Source organism: Hippopotamus amphibius, chromosome 16 (genome assembly GCF_030028045.1).
Source record: "Hippopotamus amphibius kiboko isolate mHipAmp2 chromosome 16, mHipAmp2.hap2, whole genome shotgun sequence".
Classification (NCBI taxonomy): domain Eukaryota; kingdom Metazoa; phylum Chordata; class Mammalia; order Artiodactyla; family Hippopotamidae; genus Hippopotamus; species Hippopotamus amphibius.
This window is the reverse complement of record NC_080201.1, coordinates 52512469-52532908: the sequence shown is the minus strand read 5'-3', so window position 1 is coordinate 52532908 and position 20440 is coordinate 52512469. Positions and strand designations below refer to the sequence as shown.

Here is a 20440-nt window from a genome sequence, read left to right as displayed (position 1 = left end):
ATATTCCATTTTATATATGTACCACATCTTCTTTATCCATTCATCTGTTGATGGACATTTAGGTTGCTTCCATGTCCTGACTATTGTAAATAGTGCTGTAATGAACACTCGAGTGCATGTGTCTTTTTGCATTATGGTGTTCTCTGGGTATATGCCCAGTAGTGGGATTGCTGGGTCATATGGTAACTCTATTTTTAGTTTTTCAGGGAACCTCCATACTGTTCTCCATAGTGGCTGTATCAATTTACATTCCCACAAACAGACGGTATGTACACTGTTTTTAAAGATACCATGCTATTGCACACTTAGTAGACTGCAGTGTAGTTAAACATAGCTTTTATATGCACTGGGAAAACCCAAAATGCCTGTGACTCACTTTATTGCATTATTTGCTTTATGGTGTGGTCTGAAATCAGACCCACAATATCTCCGAGGTATGCCTATGTATATACCCCTTGTTAAAATACTGAAATACTTCTGCATTCATTCAAAATTAGCTACTGCCCTGAGCGCTCCCCCACTCCACCCTAGCTTCTCCTCCAGACCCCCTGAATCTTCCTCCAGAGCAGCAACTAAGGGGTTAGAGCTGGGCACATCATCTTGCAGCAGTGGGCACCCTGATGGGTTAGCATCCTGCCATACCAGTTGTTAAAAATATTTCTTAACTTTTTACTGAAGTATAATCTACAAAAATCATAAGTGAGCAGTGCAATGGATTTTCACAAGCCAAACACAACAATGTAACTAGCACCCAGGTCAAGACTAGACCATGACCTGCCCTCCCAGGACTGGCTACTTTCCCAACTTTTCTTACCCCAGATTAGTCTTTTCTGTTTTGGGATGTTATAAACATGGAATCACATGGTATGTTCTCTTTTGTGTCTGGCTTCTTTCACTCAACACAATGTCTATGAGATCGTTGTAATGTAGTCGTTGTGTGTAGCTGGATTTATTCACTTTCACTGCTGTGTAGCAATCGTTCTCCAACTTATTGGCCTCAGGACCCCTTTACATTCTTAAAATTACTGAGGCCTGAAAAGAGCTTTCTTTTCTGTGGGTTATCTATACACCAACATTTACTGTGTTCAAAATGAAAACAGACAGATTTTTTTTTCTTTTTTTTTGGCTGCACAGCACAGCTTGTGGGATCTTGTGGGATCCTGACCAGGTCTTGAACCTGGCCCTCTGCAGTGGAAGAGCAGACTCTTAACCACTGGACCGCCAGGGAAGTCCCATGGATAGATTTTCAAAACACAAGGATACACACGGATGTGTTCCATCAATCAACAGAATGATGACATCATCGCATATTAGGAAGCCGCTGGAAAACTCCACGGAGTGCTCGCGAGAGCGTAAGAGTGTGAAAGGGCAAATGACGTTTCGCTGTTATTATGAAAATAGTTTTGACCTCGTGGACCCCCTGCAAAGGTCTCGGGGACCCCCGGGGACTCGGGTCACACTTTGAGAACGGCTGCTGCATGTTATTCCATTAGATTGCTGTGACCTCCTCACTTCCTCTTCCTTCTCCTTTTCAATAAATGTCTTTCCCAGCCCCTTCCGGTATCTCCCTGGGGCCCTGACAGTCTTCTAACTGTGTGCTAGAAAGAGACCTAACTCTGTCCCTTTTCTTTCTGGATCTGTCTCCCGAACTGGAGAGATGAAGAGATTTGCCTGTGTGGCCTCTGAAGTCCCTCCTTAGCTGGGGCCCTTCGTAACAGTACAATCCTCTAACTGAGCCTTTATAGTTCTAAGAGCCTATGATTTTTAAGACCCTAAGAGTTGGACTTCCCTAGTAACTAAGTGGTTAAGAATCTGCCTACCAATGCATGGGACATGGGTTCAGTCCCTACTCTGGGAAGATCCCTACATGCCATGGAGCGACTAAACCCCTGTGCCACAACTACTGAGCCAGTGTGCTGCAACTACTGAAGCCCATGTGCCTAGAGCCCATGCTGTGCAACAAGAGAAGCCACCGCAATGAGAAGCCAGCTCGCCGCAACTAGAGAAAGCCTGCGTGCAGCAACAAAGACCCAACGCAACCAATTAAAAAAAAAAAAGATCCTAAGGGTCTATAGCCCTGGATTATAATTTTTTAGGCCAAGGTCTCTTCTACATCTCTCACATCCTCTAATTGCAGGAGGCAGTTAAGAGGATGGACATGAGAGTGAGACCGCCTGGGTTTGAATCTCAACTCTCCAGCTTACAAGCTGTGCGGCCTCCAGTAAGTTATTTAACCTCTCTATGCCACAGCCTCCTCATCTTTGAAGTGGGGCGGGGGGATAACATACCTACCTCATTGGGTTGTCATGAGGATTAAAGTAAGTGACGTGTGTGGAGCACTTAGAACAGCACCTGTCACAGTGGAAGCACTCAGTTGGCTGTTATCATCAGCATTGTAATCATCTTATCATCAGCATCCTCTTCACTGTCATCATTATTATGTTTTTCTAACCTCCTGTGGCTCCAAGTTTGGTCTTTCTAAGATTTACCGTGTCTAAGATCTGGTTATTCTAAGATTGTGTGTGGTTCTACAATTCTGCTGTCCTTAGGGTCTGTGGTTCTAACATCCTAGTATTCCAAGGCCTTCAGAAACTTTTGGTTCATGCATCTACAGAAGCCCAGCAGGCCCAAAGCTCTATATTTCTTATCCCAAACCCAGGCAGGGAGGCATGGGGGTGCACTTACAGGTGGCTTCAGTGGTCCGACGACTGTAGGACTTGCGAACACGGTACCTGACCACCAGCTCGCCCCTCTCCACGGTTGGTTCAAACACCTCCCTGGGGAGAATAGAAAGGAGGTGAGGGCAGGGCAGAAGGATGTGGCACCCCCTCCTTCCACCAGCAGTAAAAGCAAGCACCATCCCCACCCCCAGACCTGTCGGCCCTCTCCTCCAGTGTTTGCTGAACATGTCTGGACGGCTCCCTTCTGCCTTCCATTCACTCCCCAGAGCCTTGCCCTCATTCTGATTCTTGGTAACCTCTCCTCCCACACCAGCCTCTTCATGGTCTCCCCACCTCCAGCCTCTCCATCCCAGTCCACGTTGTCCTCCCGACCCACATGGTTCCAACTCACCCATAACGGGTCTCCTTCTTCCGCCGGTGGACAAGGAACAGAGCGAGGATGAGGACACAGGCAGCGGCCACCACTGCTCCCAGCAGTACATACCACCAGGGCCATGAGAAGGCAGGGACTGGGGGTTCACTCACTGTCAGGGGGTACGTGGGATAGGTCATGGTTGAGATCTCAGTTCTAGGTCCCTGGGCCCCAAGGGGGTGATGTTGAAGGGAGGCAGATGTGGATATATTTGATGAGCATGTGATAGGTACATTCTGCTATCTAGGGAGACTGGGCTGGCCTGGGCAGGGCATGCAATGGATATGATAGGAGGAGCGTGAAACTCGTAGGATGAGCGTGGTGAGTTAAGAGTGGGATGGACAGGGACTTCCCTGGTGGTCCAGTGCGTAAGACTCCACACTTCCAGTGCAGGGGGCCCAGGTTCAATCCCTTGTTGGGGAACTAGATCCCACATGCATGCCACAACTGAGTCTGCATGCCATAACTAAGAAGCCCACATGCCATAACTAAGAAGCCCACATGCCGCAACTAAGAGAGTCCGCATACGCCAACTAAAAAGCCTGGATGCCACAACTAAAGATCCCACATGCCACAACTAAGATACGGCACAGCCAAAATTAATAAATAAATAATTTAAAAATAAATAAATATTAAAAGAAAAAGGAGTGGGATGGACGCTGGGGGAGTGTGTGATGAGCATGGAAGGAGTGTGGGATGGGAGTGAGAGATTGTGCAGGGTGGGCTGTGAGGATGCAAGCAGGGCTGGATCAGCATGGGATGGTTGTGCGTAAATCTCAAGTGGTATAGTGGTGTGTAACATGTGTGATGACTGTACAAGGAGGGGGGACTTGGGCGTGGAACACAGATGAGTAGGGAGAGAGTGTGTGCGGTGTGGGACGGGTGGGTGCACAAGGCACGTGCAATGAATATGCAAGGAGTTTGAGGCTCCGGGGATCAATGGCCAAGGAATATTTTCGAGAAGTGTGCGATGACTGTGGAAAGGTTTTCATAAAGTGAGAGCGAAATAAATGTGTAAAGGGGCATGGCGTGCAAAGGAGTATGTACAGAGTGTCAGACGGGTGTTGGAGGAATCTGGCGTATGCGAAGATTCAAGGAGTATTCAAGGAGTTTTAGGTGCAAGCAGGAGCAGTGATTTGTAAGGATGTAACTCGGTGTGAGAGGAGTGTAAAATGAGCATGCAAAGGACGTGAGAAGGGAAGATAAGAAGCATGGGATGAATGGAAAGGGTGTGCAAAACAGTGAGAGTGAGTGTGTAAGGAATGGAGGATGGGTATGTGCTGAGTGTACCAGGAGTTTGGTGTGGGTGTGTGCAGAAAGCGGGCATGTTAGGATTGGCTTGGGGTGAGGGAATAATGCATAAGAAGTGTCGAGTGAGTGTACAGGGAGAGTTGCAGAAAGTTTTTCAGTGCTTGCAATGTGAGATGTAGGGTGAGTGTGTAAAAAGTATGCACAGTGTGTGAATGAGAAGTGTGGGTGCGCATTGGATTTGGGAGGCACATGAGAGGAATGAAGGGTTATAATGGGATGAATGTGAAAGGAGGGTGGGATTAGTGTGGAAAAGGTATGCAAAGAAATGCAGGAAGGCATGTAGGGAATATTTAAGGATAGTGGGTTGAATTACAAGAGGTGGGCTGTAATAGGGCTAGGAGGGTACAATGGGTATAGGAGGAATGTTTGAGAATTGTCGGAGAAATATTTGAGAAGGATGGATATGAGGGAGATAGCTCATCTGTCTGTCCATTTATCCATCCATCCATCCACCCACCTACTAATTCATTCATCCACCCATCTATCCATCCATCCACCAGCCACTCATTCATTCATTCATCCATCTACACACCCATTCATCCACCACTCCACCCATCTATCCATCCATCCAACCATCCATCCATCCACCACCCACTCATTCATTCATTCATTCATTCATTCATCCATCTACACATCCATTCATCCACCATTCCATCCATCCAACCATCCATCCATCCATCCATCCATCCATCCATCCATCCATCTACCATTCACTGAGTACCTACAATGCACTGGATCATTCTAGGTACCTTCATCAAGGACCACACAAACCCAAGAAGTAGAGGATTAGAGTGATGAGTTTGAGCAACATGAAAAAGAAGTGCAAAGAGTATGTGTGGTGATGGGGTCTTCATTGGGCATTGAGGGAAAGGGAGGAGAAGAGGGGGTATGAAAGCCCTTACCCAGCTGGTGGATTGGCTGTCCTTGTCCTGTGAGGAGAAAGGACAGAGGAAGGACATTCTCAGAGGGGGCAAGACTGGTAAGACATGGGTGAGGGAGTGAGGCTCTCAGTAAGGTTCCGTACAGAACAGAGCCCAGACTGGGGTAACGCTGGAGCAAGTCACGGGCATCTGGGAGAGACTAGGTTCCTGTGGGTAGGCTGAAGGGGGCTGAGCACAGCTTTGGAGTTACCTGGACGCCAGGGCTCCAGGGGCACAGGGAGGCTCCAGGGTCCATCCCCAGCGGCGGTGTAGGCTGCTACGCACACCGTCAGGTTGGGCACAGACCCGTCCCCCCGCAGCTCCAGGGTCACCTCTTGCTTTAGCCCTATGTCCATTAGCACCTAGGATGTCCAGAGACGGCATCAGAGTAGAGCTCCAGCCCCTGATGCTTGAGCCTTCACCCTCAGCCTCAGCTCCCCATCTTTCTCAAAGCCCTCTCCTCATCTCCAGCCCCTCATCCCCTACCTCTTCCTACCCTTCATCTCTCATCCCCCATCCTGTCCTTCATTTCCATTCTCCATCCCTACATCCACTAAAATATCAGCTGTACTAGCACTGGGACTTTGTCTCATTCATTGCCACGTCCTCAAGTGCTAGTACGATGCATGCAACATGGTACTTTTGTTGAAGAACTGAATTCTCATCTTTTCACCCTCATCACTCCATCCCCTTCTAACTCCCCACCCTCTTTCCCATCCCATCTCTCCACGCCAGGGTGCTGCTTGCTCAGATAGTACTTTTGTGCCAATTAGGAAGAGGCACCCCTTCCTCAAAATGCTATGCCACTATCTGCTGTAAAATCGTCCTAGTAAATATAAGTCTACTGAAACGCTTTGTACGTGATTCATAAATAGCCATTCCCTAACCTGCCCCAGAATGTGCTCTCCCAGGAACAGTGTCCTTGGGTCCTACCCAACCTGCTCAACTGTCCATGTCTGCCCTGTCATCTTCTCCCCGCTCTTGCCCTCCTCCACATCCACTCTGCCCCAACCCAGCCAGCAGCACCCACCTCAGGAGTATCCTGACCTCGATAGGCCAGTCGGTACCCTAACAGGGTGCCCTGCAGGGGTGCCCTTGGCTCCTGCCAACGCACAAGGGCTTGGCTCCCATTCCTCATGGCACTAACATTCTCAGGCGGGCCCAGGGGCACTGGAGGACAGGGAAGAGAGGAAGCTGGCACCCCCACCACTTCCGGACCCCCTCCCCCCTCCCCAGGACGTAGGGGCGGGGTACAAAGGGCATGCACGTGGGCTACTCGTGCAGGCCTCCTATGAGAACCACAGGGAAGAGGTCTGGGAGAGATGCCAGTGGGCCATGCTGAGGAGCTGGGGACCAGATGGGAAGGATATTGAAACCACATGCGGTAAATGGGTGAAAGGAGATGCCAGGGGTCACACTGATGTACGCAAGGGTCATCGGGGCTATGAGCGACATCTTCCCACCACCAGCCCCTTCTTACCTCCCTCCGGTGTCTCCACGGGAAGCCAATGGGTCCAGGGTGAAGGGCCCTGGCTACTGACACACGCCACCCGGATGTGGTAAGGGGTGTGAGGATGGAGGCTGCCCAGCCGCATTCGGTGAGGGGGAACGGATGCTTGTAAGGTGAGGGGCTCCTCTGGGGGGTCTGGCTCTCCCAGCCAGCTGCCCACCCCATCGTCTGACAGCACAGCCTGAGGAAAGGGAGGGGGTGTGAGGACAGGGTAGCCACGCAATCACTCGAGGCGGTCACGCAACTCTCGATGGTGGTGGTCCGGCTGTAACGACAGCTTTGCGAGGATGTGTGTGTGTGTTCCCACCCCACGTTAGTGTAACATGGGCACCTGTGTTCGCAAAGCGAGGAGACCACCCAGCTGCACAACGTGGCTCTGCCATCACTTGCAAAAGCCACCTCTGACAAGACTTTCCCTCTCTGAGCCTCAGTTTCCTCATCTGGAAAATGAGGGCTTAGAGGAGCAAATGCCTTCCAGGGCTGCTTAAAGATTCAATGTAGGACAGTTGTACGGTGCATACCAGGTGGTCAGCCTCAACAATAATGACCATGACATTCAACCACAGGAAGAGCAATGTCCCACAACAGAAGTCAGAAGAGGGAATTCCCTGGTGTTCCGTGGTTAGGACTCCACGCTGTCACTGCCATGGGCCCAGGTTCAATCCCTGGTCAAGGAACTAAGATCCCACAAGCTGAGCGGTGTAGCCAAAAAAAAAAAAAAAAAAAAGTCAGAAGAGTGGACATCTCTGGGGGCTGAGGGAGCTTCCAAGGGAGCTGGGAAATGTTTGCATCTTGATTCAGAGGGTTGTCACAAAGTTTAAACAATCTAGGTGTACACCAAAGATTATGTACATTGTGTATGTTATATCTCAATTTAAAAAAAGAAAAGCCTTTTACAAATCTGAACTCATTTGACCCTCACCTCAGCTTTGCATTGTGTGTGCTGTGTTTATGCCCATTATACAGATGAGGACACTGAGGCTCGGGGAGATGGAATCACTGGCCCAAGGACACCAGCTTGTCACTGATGAGCTTGGGACCTGAACCCTATTCTGTCTTCAAAACCTTTGCCCTACTGACAATAAGAATGTCCATTTAAGAACATCAGTAATAGTAATAATACTTCTGTCCAGAGAGGCAATGCAGCTTAGTGCTGAAGAGCACAGATACTGGATCTGGGATTCAAATCCAGCCTCTACCACTCTGTAGCTCTGTGCCTCAGTTTCCCCATCTGTAAAATGGGATAACAACAGTGTATCCCTACTTCTCAGGGTTAACCGAATTGATACTCTTAAGGGTGTAGAAGAGTGTCTGTGCATATCGAGTGTTTGTCATTATTACTTTGTATGTGTAAGGTTGTGTGGCCACAGGTGTCAAACTCTGCGCACCCTGCACAGCAACACAGGCTGCTACACCCACCTTGTCTCCAGGAGTGGCATGATCAGGATGGTAGGGGCCACAGCTGGGGAATACGTGTGTTATAACCCTTCCCCATAGAACCACAAACCCGCCACAGTCACACAACCCACAGCCACACAGCTCAGGGGTGCTGCTTTCACCCTGGGGAACAATTAGGTGATGCGACCACGCCACACAGTGTGTTGGGAAGTTTACTGCTTAACACACCAAAGCCAGATTCCTTTGGGGCCCAAATCTTGGCTTGGATATTATTTGCTGTGTGATTTAGAGTAAGTGTCTTAACCTCCCTGGGTCTCAGTTCCTGTTTCTGGAAAATGGGCGTCCAAGAGTCCTCAGCTGTCAAGGTGCGAGGTTCAATGACGTGATGCATGTGAACTGGTTTGCACATCCTGTCAACAGCTAACATTTTTGAGTGCCAGCTGTGTCCCAAGCACGCTGCCAAGTACATTCCCTGATGAGCGAATTGCCTTCTTACCACCACCCTATGGGATCAATTTCTTTTCTCATTTCCATTTTGCAGATGAGGAAACAGAGGCCCAGAGAGATTCAGCAGCTTGCCCAAAGTCACACAGCCCCCGCGTGGGGAGACAAGTGAGCAGTTGGTGGGTAGCAGGATGGGGGGAGGCAGTCTCCATGTCTGCTCTCTGACCCACAGTGACTGACCAGAAGGGGAACCTCTGCAGGGACAAAGGGGACGTGGGCGCAGACAGTCAGCCGCCCCCTGCCCACTCCTACTTCTCTTTTCCCTGGGAGGGCTGTGACCCTCCCACTTGAACCCTTAGCCCATGCACAGCAGGAAGTGAGACCTGGAGAGGGAAGAGGACAAACTTCTGCTTTCTTGGGGACACTGGATGGATGTGGGTTGCGGGTACAGCTGGTGCCTGACCTGGCATTTGAGGTCTTTCTTCCCAAATCAGCCCAGCTTCTGGGATTGAATCGGTTTTATCCTTTTTAGCCATTGGGGAAGGCAGGTCACTTCCCCTTCCTGGGTCTCATGTTCTTTTCTTGAAAATGGGAAGATGAACAGCCACTACTTTCTGGGATTAAAATGACAAATGAATGTGAGGTTGTCTCCAGGGCCGAGGTCTTTCTTATAAGACAGGCAGCTCCTGGTTAATCAAGTCCTGACTTTAAATGGTCTTTAAGGAGGTCAGGAGTGCCCTTTGGGTTTGGCAAGAGAAGTGTTCGAATCCCACCTCTGCCACTTCCTGGCTGTGACCTTGGGGCAAGTCACTTAACTACTCTGAGCCTTAGTTTCTTCATCTGGAAAATGGGTGTATCCATAGACCCTACTTCACAAACACTCAAGGGGGTGTGTGAAAAGCTGTAACGCAAGGCCCAGCACAGAGTTGACATTCAATAAAAGTTGGTCATTTTCCACTATTGTCATCTCCCATCACAGGCACTGTCCCATCCTCACTTAAACTCTCAAATCTCAGAGGACTTCAGACCAGAACTGGATGTCATATTCAGAGATGTGTGTTCGTTTGTTTTTGTTATTCTAGAGTAGGAGCAACTTCTGTGCAGAAGGCTGGGTCCAGCTCATCTCAATTGTCAGGTATTCTTCCGGCAAACATTCCCTACTTGATGTCCAGCCCTGTGCTGGGCAATGATAGGGACCCAGCGGTGGCCGAGCTAGTCCAGCCCTGCCATCCCAGAGCTCACAAGTCTAGTGGGGAGACAGACTGACCCCCAGACAGTGACAACCAGGGTGGTCAGAGCTGGGACCGGAGAAGCACAGGGCTGTGGGTACCCAGTGATGACAGAGATAGCTCTGGGCCCTGCGGTCTCAGGGTTCCCATTCCAGCTAGAGTCAATATCACTAACACTAAAAAAAAAATGAAAACAGCCAATAGTTCTTTTTTTTTTTTTGGCCACGCCGCATGGCTTGCGGGATCTTAGTTCCCCAATCAGGATTGAACCCACACCTCGGGCAGTGAAAGCATGGAATCCTAACCAGCGGACCACCAGGGAATTCCCAAAAGTAGCCAATTGTTTATTACATGTTTCCAAAGTTCCAGATGCTGTTTTCAGTTTGTTAATTGCATTCACTCATTGAATTCCCACAGCCAATCTATCAGGTAGGTACTACCGTTATGCCCATTTTATAGATGAGAGAACTGAGACCCAGGGAGGTTGAGTCACCTGCCCAAGTTCCTGCGGCCAGCAGCTGGTGGAGACAGGATTTGAACCCAGGACACCTGGCTTAACCCAAGGCTCTAGTGCCTCTCAACACACGAATGGCTGGGAAGGGCTGGTTTCCCAGGGAGAAGATGAGGGCCTGTGGCTGTGGATGGAAGGAGGGCTGAGATGGAGGTGAGGAAAGCCTGAGGTCTCACCTGCAGGGTGCAGTGGGTGAGGGGGTAGATGCCGCTCAGGCCTGGGGTCCAAGCCACCTCCAGCTCCGTCGGCTGGCTGGAAACCAACTGGAGGTCGCGGGGTCGCTGGGGCAGCACTGTGGACAGATGAGAGGAAGGGCTGACTCTTTGCCCAAGGGTCCGCACCCTGCCCTCGACCCCAGCTCTGACCTTTGACCCAACACCCCCCACTCTCCCCACTCTGACACCCAGCTCCCCAGCTCCCTTTCCTGTCACCTGTGATGGTGGCCGTGCGGGATGTGGTGACCCCCTTGGCGTTATGGGCTTCACAGGAGAAAGAAGCAGTCTTGTTCAGGCCTGGGGAGTCATATGAGGGAGGGCCCCAGTCAGAAAGGGGACCCACCCACCATGCCCCACCTGACAGGGTCAGTCCAGCTGCCAGGGGCACCTGCTTGAAGGGAGAAAGGGGAAAGGGAGGCAATGCATTGGGAACACAGGCCTCCATCCCCAAACATAAGGCCAGCTAACAACCCATCACACAGACACACCCCCCACACAGATAGAGACACGTGTACACGTACACACACACAGACACACCCTCACACTCAGAACCACACATACAGAGACACACAGGCACACAGACGCACAGAGACACACACCCACAATAGACACACTACACACATGCACCAACATACACAGTTGTACACACACACAAACACACATTCACATACAGAAACACACATGCTCATACCTAGACACACACAAACACACAGGCATACACGCACGAGCACAGACACAATCACACTGAATCACACAGACACTTGTAGAGGCACGCACACCTAACAGACACACACTTAAGAAACCAGGCCGACAGGACAAGAATAAAGATGCAGATGTAGAGAACGGACTTGAGGACACGGGGTTGGGAGCGGGTGAAGGGGAAGCTGGGATGAAGTGAGAGAGTAGCATTGACATAAAACACTACCAAATGTAAAACAGATAGCTAGTGGGAAGTTGCTGCGTAGCATAGGGAGATAAACTCAATGATGGGTGATGCCTTAGAGGGTCAGGATAGGGAGCGTGGGAAGGAGTCGCGGGAGGGAGGGGATATGGGGATATATGTATAAATACAGCTGATTCACTTTGGTGTACAGCAAAAACTGGCACAAGAGTGTAAACCAATTATATTCCAATGAAGAGCTTAAAAAAAAAAACAGGCCCTCATGGGGGTGTGTAAACGCAGAGGTGTTTGTTCGTTTACAAGCTCGGCTGCTACCAATCCCTGCCTCACTATAGCCACACTGGCAATCCCTCTCTCACTCTAGCCATGCTGGCCTCCTGGTGTTTCTAGAAGGTACCAAGTATGTTTCCACCTCAGGAACTTTGCACTTCCGTGCCCTCTGCTTAGAACAGCTTTCCCACAGACGGCCGTATGCGCCGCCCCCCCGCCCCCGCCCCCCCCCAGTCCTTCACATTTGTTAATCGGATCCCATTTTCCAGTCTATCTGTCCCCGTCCCTGACCACCTTGTTGAAAACTGGAACCTCCCCTCCACAGCTAGCCTCCTCCCTGTTTTACTTTCTCTCTTTGGTTCTTCTCATCACAGCATCCTTTACACAGTTCTGTGTATTCTGTTCACCGTGTGTCGACTCCACTAGCATGTCAGCCCAGGAGGGCAGGGGGTTCTGTCTATTTTGTGCCCTGCTATAACCCACGGGGGCCCAAGATGGCCTGGCACACCGTAGGTGCTCCATAAATGTTTGTTGAATGAGTGGATGAATTTATGTGGATACATTTGTGTACTTATGAGCATTTCTGGGCGTGTATGTAGCAATGTGAGCCTGTGTAATTCCGTGGGAGAGTGTGTGTGTGTGTTTGAGTGTCTTGGGGTGGACTGCCTCCCTTTCCCCAGTGTGGTGGTGGTGGGAACACAAGCAGACGCGCACACACACACACACACACAGGCACATACAAGTACCAGACAAACACCAGATGCAGACACACAAACACACAGAGACGCACAATACACAGAGCTATATAACATACACAGATTCACACACACAGAAACAGAGACTCGCATACACACAATGTCTGGATGACAGGATGTAAGGAGGACCAAGTCTTTGAACTCCATGTGACTGCAGAGCTGTATCAGCGTGTGTTTCTGTGCGTGTCTGTGGATGCTGTACGATCGCGTGTGTCTCCTGCGTGGGTTCTGCGCCGCGCTGTGTTCCCACCATCACCACCACCATGGGCTACCCGCAGACACAAAGTTTCCTTTTCTCGGTCAGCAGAGGGAGTGGAAGGAGGGAAAGGCGGCGAGGCCGGAAGGGGGGTGGGCAGGGAACCTCCTCGGCTCCGCTGCCCAGGCCGCAGTTCCCAGCCAAGGTCAGGTGCCCGGCCCCGCAGCCCCCGCTGCCCCGGGGAGGGACAGGACAGCCTCGGGCGGGCTGCCCGAGGGGGCGGGGAGCCTGGGTCCCGTCCAGCCACCTGGCACGTGGGGGCCCGCCAGGGTCACCGCGCGGGAGCCGGCGCTGTCCGCCGCCGTTGCGGCCCTGGGGCGGGAGGGAGGGTCTGGAGCCTGGTCCTGTTCCGACCGCAGCATTCCTGCCCCCGCGTGAGTCACCGGGGCACCCCCCCCTCCGGCACTTCCGGCCGGACTGGGATCCCCCTTCCCAGGCCCCAGCGCCCGCACCTTGAGGGAGAGGGGAGAGCAGGGGCGAAGGGCCCTGGGACCCCCTCCCCCCCACCCCGCTCCCCTCCGGCGATCTCTCCCTCCACGACCGGCTCCAGATGTGCTTTCCAGATGTACCGTCCCTCTCCCCTTCGGCGCCCCGCGTCACCCTCCCCCATCCCGGAGCGCATTTTGCTTTTTCCGAGGGAATGGGAGGGATGGAAGGAGAGAGGGGGCACGCCCTGAGTCAGATCCAGGGACAGACACACACAAACGGACGAAATTCCTTGACTCGGCACCCACCACGAATTCCTACACACACACAATGAATCGCACTTAACATACAGGGGCCTTTACTGGCCCTAAAACAGAGACCAGTAGCACTGGTTAACTAGGCAGGGCGATGCTGTCGCAAACACGCGGTGACACAAAACCATACCCTTTTTGACTCATGCATACACAGGGGGCTGATATGGACGCACATACACAAAGAGACACACACGTACACAAATATAAACAATCAGATGAGCACATACTGACTACAAACACCTAGCAAGACAATATACACCTAGGCTGAAGCTGACAGACACACAAACCTTCCTGCAGATTGAGATACACCCACCAAGTGGCAAGCATACGTTGAGGTTGAAGCGGACAAACAGATATGCAAGGTTGAAGCGGACAAACAGATACACAACAGGACACAAGTCAGGTTAATGTTGACTTGCTGGCACACAAACACAGCCAAGCCTTCAAAACCCAGCTGGGCACACATAGGTTGCTTTGGACACATTCATCGAGATGCAGACTGATACACACACTTGCATGGACACACAGGGCTGCTGCAGACACACAAGCGTGGAGATGCATGTGTGGGCATATAGGTGGCACAGAAGCATACGTACACACTGGCTGGTAAGTACCCCAAGTTCAACCACCAAGAGGCAGTTGGGGCTGGGACTGACACACCAGGAGACCAGACAGAAGCAGAAGGGTGTCGTTACTATTTGCTGTGAATCACACACACACACACACACACACACACACACACATACGTCTACAGGGGTCTGGGGACAGTGTCCCATACCAACACGCTCACCCTGTGACATATACACAGATACCGCAGAGCCATCCATGCACAGCCACGTACACATCAAGAAACATACCAAGTTGTCCAGTGACACATCCCGCCTCCACAAAGAGACAGAAGCCCCCACCAAGACACACTCACACGTAGAGACACACACCTGTAAGCTGACATTGTCACCTCTATACAGAGAGGTTTGCAAAATAGCCCCAAGACACACTGCCATCTCTCCTTATACACTCACACACACATATGCACCCCACCCTCACACAGTGAGTCACAGCTGTGGACACACCAACACAAAGGACAGATACCAGACCGACATGCCGTTACAGACCCAAACACAGTGGGACAGATACCTGAGCCGACAGAAACATACCTAGTCACACACACACACACACACACACACACACACACACACTGACACATCCACAGAAGCTGGCCCTCACTAAGGCAACACACCCTCATAAGAAGAGGTTGATGCTGACAGAAGCACTGAGACACAGATCCAGAGGGACAGGGACACACCAAGACCTCTCACCGCGTCCCATACACAGAGACCCCGCCTGACACACAGAGACCCTGCCTGACAGCTCCCTCACACCCTGATCCACACACAGATCCTCTCCCACCTGCGCCCCCCCCCCCCCCGCCATTTCTCCCTCTTCCCGGGATGGGGTGGGGAACCATCCCCCCTCCCTCCCCTTCTCCAGGGTCCTGCCAGGCTGACTCAGGCCCCAGAGCTGTGGGCCTGAGTCAGCCCTCTGGAGGCCTGCACGCTCACCACTGCTTCCCCGCACACTCAGGGCCCCCGGAATGCTGGGAATGTGGGCACCTCCTTCCACCCTAAGAGACCCTCAGCCAGGAGTCCTCTCCCCATGCCCGCAGAGGAAGGCAGCAAGTTGGGGATGCCGGAAGCCAATGCCCTTCAAGGTCCAGCCGCCTCCCTCTGACTGACTCAGCCTCCCCCATCCGTGTACCTCCATCTCTCTTTCCTCAATGAGGGGAACCCCCTGTGCCCAGGGTCCCAACTCTGGCTGACCATGGTGTAACCCCAAGCTAGGCCCTGCCCCATCTGTGAGGTGTGGAAAGGGATGGTCACCCTGAGGCCGGGAGGTTTCTCCTGTCACTCAAACCTGGCCTGTCTCTCTCCATCTTGGGTTACTTCTGTAAGGAGGTGGAGGAGAGGAGGGCCTCGTTGATTCCGGTGCCCTGCTTGGGGTCAAGGGCTGACAAAGGGGCATCAGGCCCACACACACTTGGCCATGGAACAGCTCAGAGGAAACCCAGGACAAAGAATTCTATTCAGAGAGGCTGGCGTGAATGGAGGGAGAAAGAGCAGGGAGACAGAGATGGGGAGACAGACGCACACACAGAGAAACACAGAGAGGTGGAGAACAGAGAGACAGAAAGAAAGCATAGAGAGGGAAACGAGATAAATGGGGACAGAAATGTAGAGACAGAGATACTCAGAGACAAAAATAAAAAACTAGAGAGAGACTCAGACACAGAGAAAGACAGACAGAGAAGGACAGAGGGACGAGCAGACCCTCACACAGAGGCTTGAAGGGCTCCCCACTTCCATCCTGCCTGGCCCCCTGCACGGAGCCGAACACATCCCTGGACTCACCTGGAACACGGAGTATGTACTGGGCGCTGTGGTCCACGGCTGGAGCTAGGGAGACAGCATCTTGGAGCCAGAGTAGGTCCACGGGCTCTGGGGGTCCTTGAGCCCGGCAGCTCAGGTTGAAGGGAGTGTTGGCAGCCACAGCCCTGTCCTCAGGCTCCTCCAGGAAGTAAGGCAGGCCTGGGTGTGGAGCAGTGGTGAAGGCTGGGGTCCCTCTGAGCCCCCTAGGTGTCTGACTCACCACTAGGATGTTGTAGGCTACAGGATCTTTGACCTATATATCTGACCTCTCCGGACACCTCTACCCCCAGGACACATGGTCCCGATATCTGACGCCCCACCAGTGTCTGACCCCCAGGACACCTGAGCCTCCCCTGCCTCTTTTCCAGAATGTCTTACTCCTCATGCCACTTTACCTATGAGGAAAGCGAGGCCCCTAGGGGGTGAGGGAGAGGGTTAAGTTGTGCCTCTGATCCCTTATCGGATCCCCAAATGTCCTGTCCCAGACACGTCTGACCCCAGGACAGCTGACAACTCCAATGATATCTTCTCCCCGAAACATATAATCCTGCGCAGGCCTGCCCCCAATAATTTATAACCCCCCCCCCCCAGCTGTCTGACCCCTCAAGATCTCTAACATTCCTAGGCTGTACATCCCCAGTGGACACCCTGAATCCTCCAGAATTCTCTGACCCTCAGGATTCTTGCCCTCCCATGACCTCTGAGCCCAGGGCTCACCCTCTAGCCCGACATAGCCAGGCTGGGACACAAAGGTCTTTCCTCCCAGGACCACGGCACACTGGTACCATCCCGCGTCTGAGAGCTGCAGGGACGAGATTCTGACAGGGCAAGAGGAGGGAGAGAGAGGTTCAGGGTCAAAGCTGGACACGAGGAGGGGGTCCTCAGAACTGAGGCGGGGGGGTTTGGAAGGGAAACATGTAAGAGTGAAAAAGTGGTACTATTATTAACTCATTTTACAGAAGAGGAAAGTGAAAGCCAGGGTTAGTTACGTCACATGTTCAAAGTCACGCAGCTAGCGAGTGGCCACACTGGGGTCCAACCCAGGTGGGGCTCCTGTGAGCGGCTTTTCACCCACCATGTGATGGAGGTGGGGGACAGGGGTCGGGGGGATGCGGGTTGCGGCTGGTCAGAGGAGGCTGGGCACCTGAGTTGGCTGACCACTTTCCAGTCATCCTGCCCGTCCTCTCCCAGGGGCACCTGGGTCTGGGTGCTGTCTGCCAGCTCTAGGACCTGTCCATCCCGAAGCCAGGTCACCTCAGGGGGCTCCCCCTGAACCTGGAGCTCACACCGAAGGGCCCCCATGAGTCCTCGGGCACCGGTGATGTTCCCTGGACTCCCCACGAAGGGGTGCCCCTCAGCCTGTGCGCCTGCAGGGAAATGGGGAAGAAGAGTTAGCTCAGGAACCCCTGCTCCCCTCCGACGCCTCGGTTCCACCCCTACAGGCCTGCCTACTGCTGCCAGGACCCCGCCAGGCCCTTAGGCCCACATAGTTGTAGAGTGACCTCAGCGGGGGGGTGGAGGGTGGAGGCTTTGACGGGGAGGATGGGAGCCTTCCCAGGGGACTGGGGTCCGGCCTCCATCCTCCGTCTGTCCTGTTGGGAAGTAGGCCCTGGGTCTGGCAGCCTCCCACGCCCTGACTGCCCAGCTGGCCTGTTCTCCTTAGGGTCTCCAGGGACTTGACAGATTAGGCTGGTGGATGGTGGGGAAGAAAAGGGGATGGGAGGGAGAGGAGAGAGAGAGAGAAACAGGGAAGGAGAGACAGAGAGAGGAACCAGAGAAAGTCAGGCAGACAGAGAGGAATAGAGACCCAGAGAGACAAAGGATGAGAGATGGAGAGAGACACCGCCAGAGGGGAAAAACTGGGGGGAGAGACACACAGAGGGAAACAGAGAGAGAGAGACAGAGAGACAGACAGACAGATACATTGATAGAGACACTTTGAGAACAGGGAGAGATAAAGACAGAGATGGAGAAAGAGAGAGAAATGGAGACCCACAGAGATGGTAGGGCTGCAGGCAGTGCCCCGGCCCCAGAGGTGGAGCACAGACAAACAGCCCTGGGGTAAGGAGACGTGGGGGGGGGGTGACAGTGACGAGGGATTTCCCCAGGGCTCCAGAGCCTCCTCATCCCGCTGCCTGACTTAGGGGTCCTTTCTGGAAGGCTCCTTTCCGGGCAGCCCCCAGCTCAGTCCCTCTCCCCAAGGCCCCAACTCAAGTCCAGCCCCTACCCCTGCCCTCAGCGTCTCCTGTCTGTCTGTCTGTCTGTCTGTGTCCATCTCTTCCCGTCTCGGACCCTCCTAGTTTCTGTTTCTTGTCCTTCTGTTCCTCTCTCAAGAGTCCCTTTTTCTTTCCTGGCCTCTCTTGGTTGTCTCTGTGTCCCCCTGTCTCCCTCTCTGTTGTCCCAAGGAAACTCCGGGCCAGCCCAGGACTCACCTCCCCCCCCAAACACCTGCCATCCATCCCCCTCCTCCCCCTCCTCCCCCAGCCCCTCCCAGGGTGGTCCCTCCCCACAACCCCCACCCCCCCATCACTCACCCTTGGGAGCCAGGCATCCCCAGCAGCACAGCGTCCAGCACCAGGCCAGCAGTTCCCTGCCCATCCTCGGGGCACCACGCAATCAATGACAAACTTTCCTCAGAAGTTGCTGGGCGCCCCGCGGGGGAGGGGGCAGGGCCGGGCCGTCCCTGGCCCTCCCCCCAGCTCTGGGCTCCCCGGATTTGGCACTGCCCGCCTGGCACAGCGGTGGTGGGGGGGGGGCCTTCACCCGGCTCTGCTCAGCGGCGCCTTCCCTGCTCTCCTGCCTCCTTCTCTCCCTCCCAGACTTCGGCGACACTTTCCCCGCCCCTGGCTCCCCGCTCTGCCTCCGCCCATAGGCCGGAGCCCAAGGGGCCACCTGGACTTTGAGGGGTTAATGTGGGGAGAGGAGACTAGAGGACCAGCTCAGTCTTAAAGGGGTCCTGGAGGGAGGCTGAGGAGGGGAATGGGCCCCTGGTGGCTGCGCCCCTAGTCGTGCGCCAGCGAGGCAGGGAAGCTGTGTGTCTCTCTATCCTGGCTCTGGGCTCCGTCCCTCTGGGCTCTCTCCGTGTCTGGTAAACATTCCTCCAGAGCTCCACTCCCCTCTGCGACGCCCCCCTCCCCTGCCTCCACCCCCAGCCCAACCCAGCCACCAGCCAGGCACTCCCCCTCGCACTCACAGCTCCTCAGACAAGGACACACACACACACACACACACACACACACACACTCTCTCTCACACTCACACTCAGATGTCAGCCACACACAGAGGCTGGGACAGGAGGAGACACGCAGGGGCACGCCACCAGCGCATACTCAGACAAGCCAGGTCAGGAGCTCCTCCATTCCTGGGGAAACCTCAGAAACCAGAAACAGGAGGACACTGCTGCGCGGGCATCCCCGGGGGGGACACTCGGAGAGACGTGGATCCTTGTATGGAAAAGACCCACCTGGGCACGGAACCAGGACACCAGTGGATGGGCACTCACAGGGGTGCCCAAAGACCTGGATGGGAATCCTGCCTCTCCTACTTACTCTCTGAACTTGCAAGTGACTGGCCTCCCTGAGCCTCAGTTTGTCCATCTGTAAGGTGGGTATAAGAAGAGAACCCACTTAGCAGGCTCCGGGGAGGCTGTTCTAGGCAGTGCATGTGCAGTTCTTTGCACGTGGTGATGACAGCTGACAAGGTGCCCTTGATGTTTTGTATCTCATCTGGATGTCTCTCTGTGCACTTGCATTGCTGTCTCCCTCTGGTGGATTGTGTATCCTGATCCTTGCAGATTGTGTATCTCCCGCCTGTCATTGGTTCTCCTGCTTGTCCGTTTCCTTCCCCCATGTGTCTTCCACATGGCGGGTGGCGGCGGGGTGGGGGTGGGGGGGTCCTCTACAAGCCTGGCTGTCTGTGTGTGCAGGAGGGGACTGGGTACCCATCCCTCTGCTCTTGGCTGTTCTGTTTCTGTATGGGTATCCCTACAGCTCCTTATACACTCCTCTGCTTTCAGCCTCCCGATGTCTCTCCCACCTGCCCTTCTCCTCACTCCAAAGAGTCCAGCCCCATCCTTTCCCATCAGGGCCCTGCCTTGGCCTCCTTCCTGGCCTCCTCCTGGGCCTCCTTGTCTCCACTCTTATTCCCTCCAACCCATCTCCCATTCATAACCAGAGGGATGAAACTCAAATCTGACCCTATCCCCTCCGTGCTTAACCTTGGCTCCCCACTGCCCTCAGGGAAAGCTCCCGGCTCCTCAACCTGGCACTCAGGGCTCTTCTCCATCAGCTTTCCTGAGCTGTGTCTTTTGTGTCTCATTTCAGTGACGGCCTCAGCATCTATTCTGCCACCCAAGCCTGACCCTCAGGGTCTTCTTGGAGACCCCCCACCTGCAGTAAGTCTCCAAGTGCCATGGAGAATTCAATTCTGCTCCACAAACCTCTTTCCCACCTGGGTCCCTGC

General features: G+C 53.4%; 1 protein-coding gene across 3 annotated transcripts in view; it reads right to left on the bottom strand.

Moving 5' to 3' along the window:
* AXL (AXL receptor tyrosine kinase) overlaps positions 1–19093 on the bottom strand; it is a 31013-nt gene extending 11920 nt beyond the window's left edge. Inside the window, exons 1-12 of one of the 3 annotated variants that reach the window (XM_057711829.1) lie at positions 18514–19093; positions 17124–17346; positions 16697–16797; positions 15962–16138; positions 10848–10928; positions 10593–10708; positions 6805–7015; positions 6355–6494; positions 5536–5686; positions 5307–5333; positions 3073–3205; positions 2686–2777 (exon numbers count right to left, since the gene is read on the bottom strand). In XM_057711829.1, the coding sequence (XP_057567812.1) occupies positions 2686–2777; positions 3073–3205; positions 5307–5333; positions 5536–5686; positions 6355–6494; positions 6805–7015; positions 10593–10708; positions 10848–10928; positions 15962–16138; positions 16697–16797; positions 17124–17346; positions 18514–18577 (1516 nt within the window). In that variant the 5' untranslated portion in view covers positions 18578–19093. The remainder of the gene's footprint in view (positions 1–2685; positions 2778–3072; positions 3206–5306; positions 5334–5535; positions 5687–6354; positions 6495–6804; positions 7016–10592; positions 10709–10847; positions 10929–15961; positions 16139–16696; positions 16798–17123; positions 17347–18513) is intronic. The other 2 variants (XM_057711830.1, XM_057711831.1) reach the window with 2 other exon arrangements.
* Between the last annotated feature and the right edge of the window lie 1347 nt (positions 19094–20440).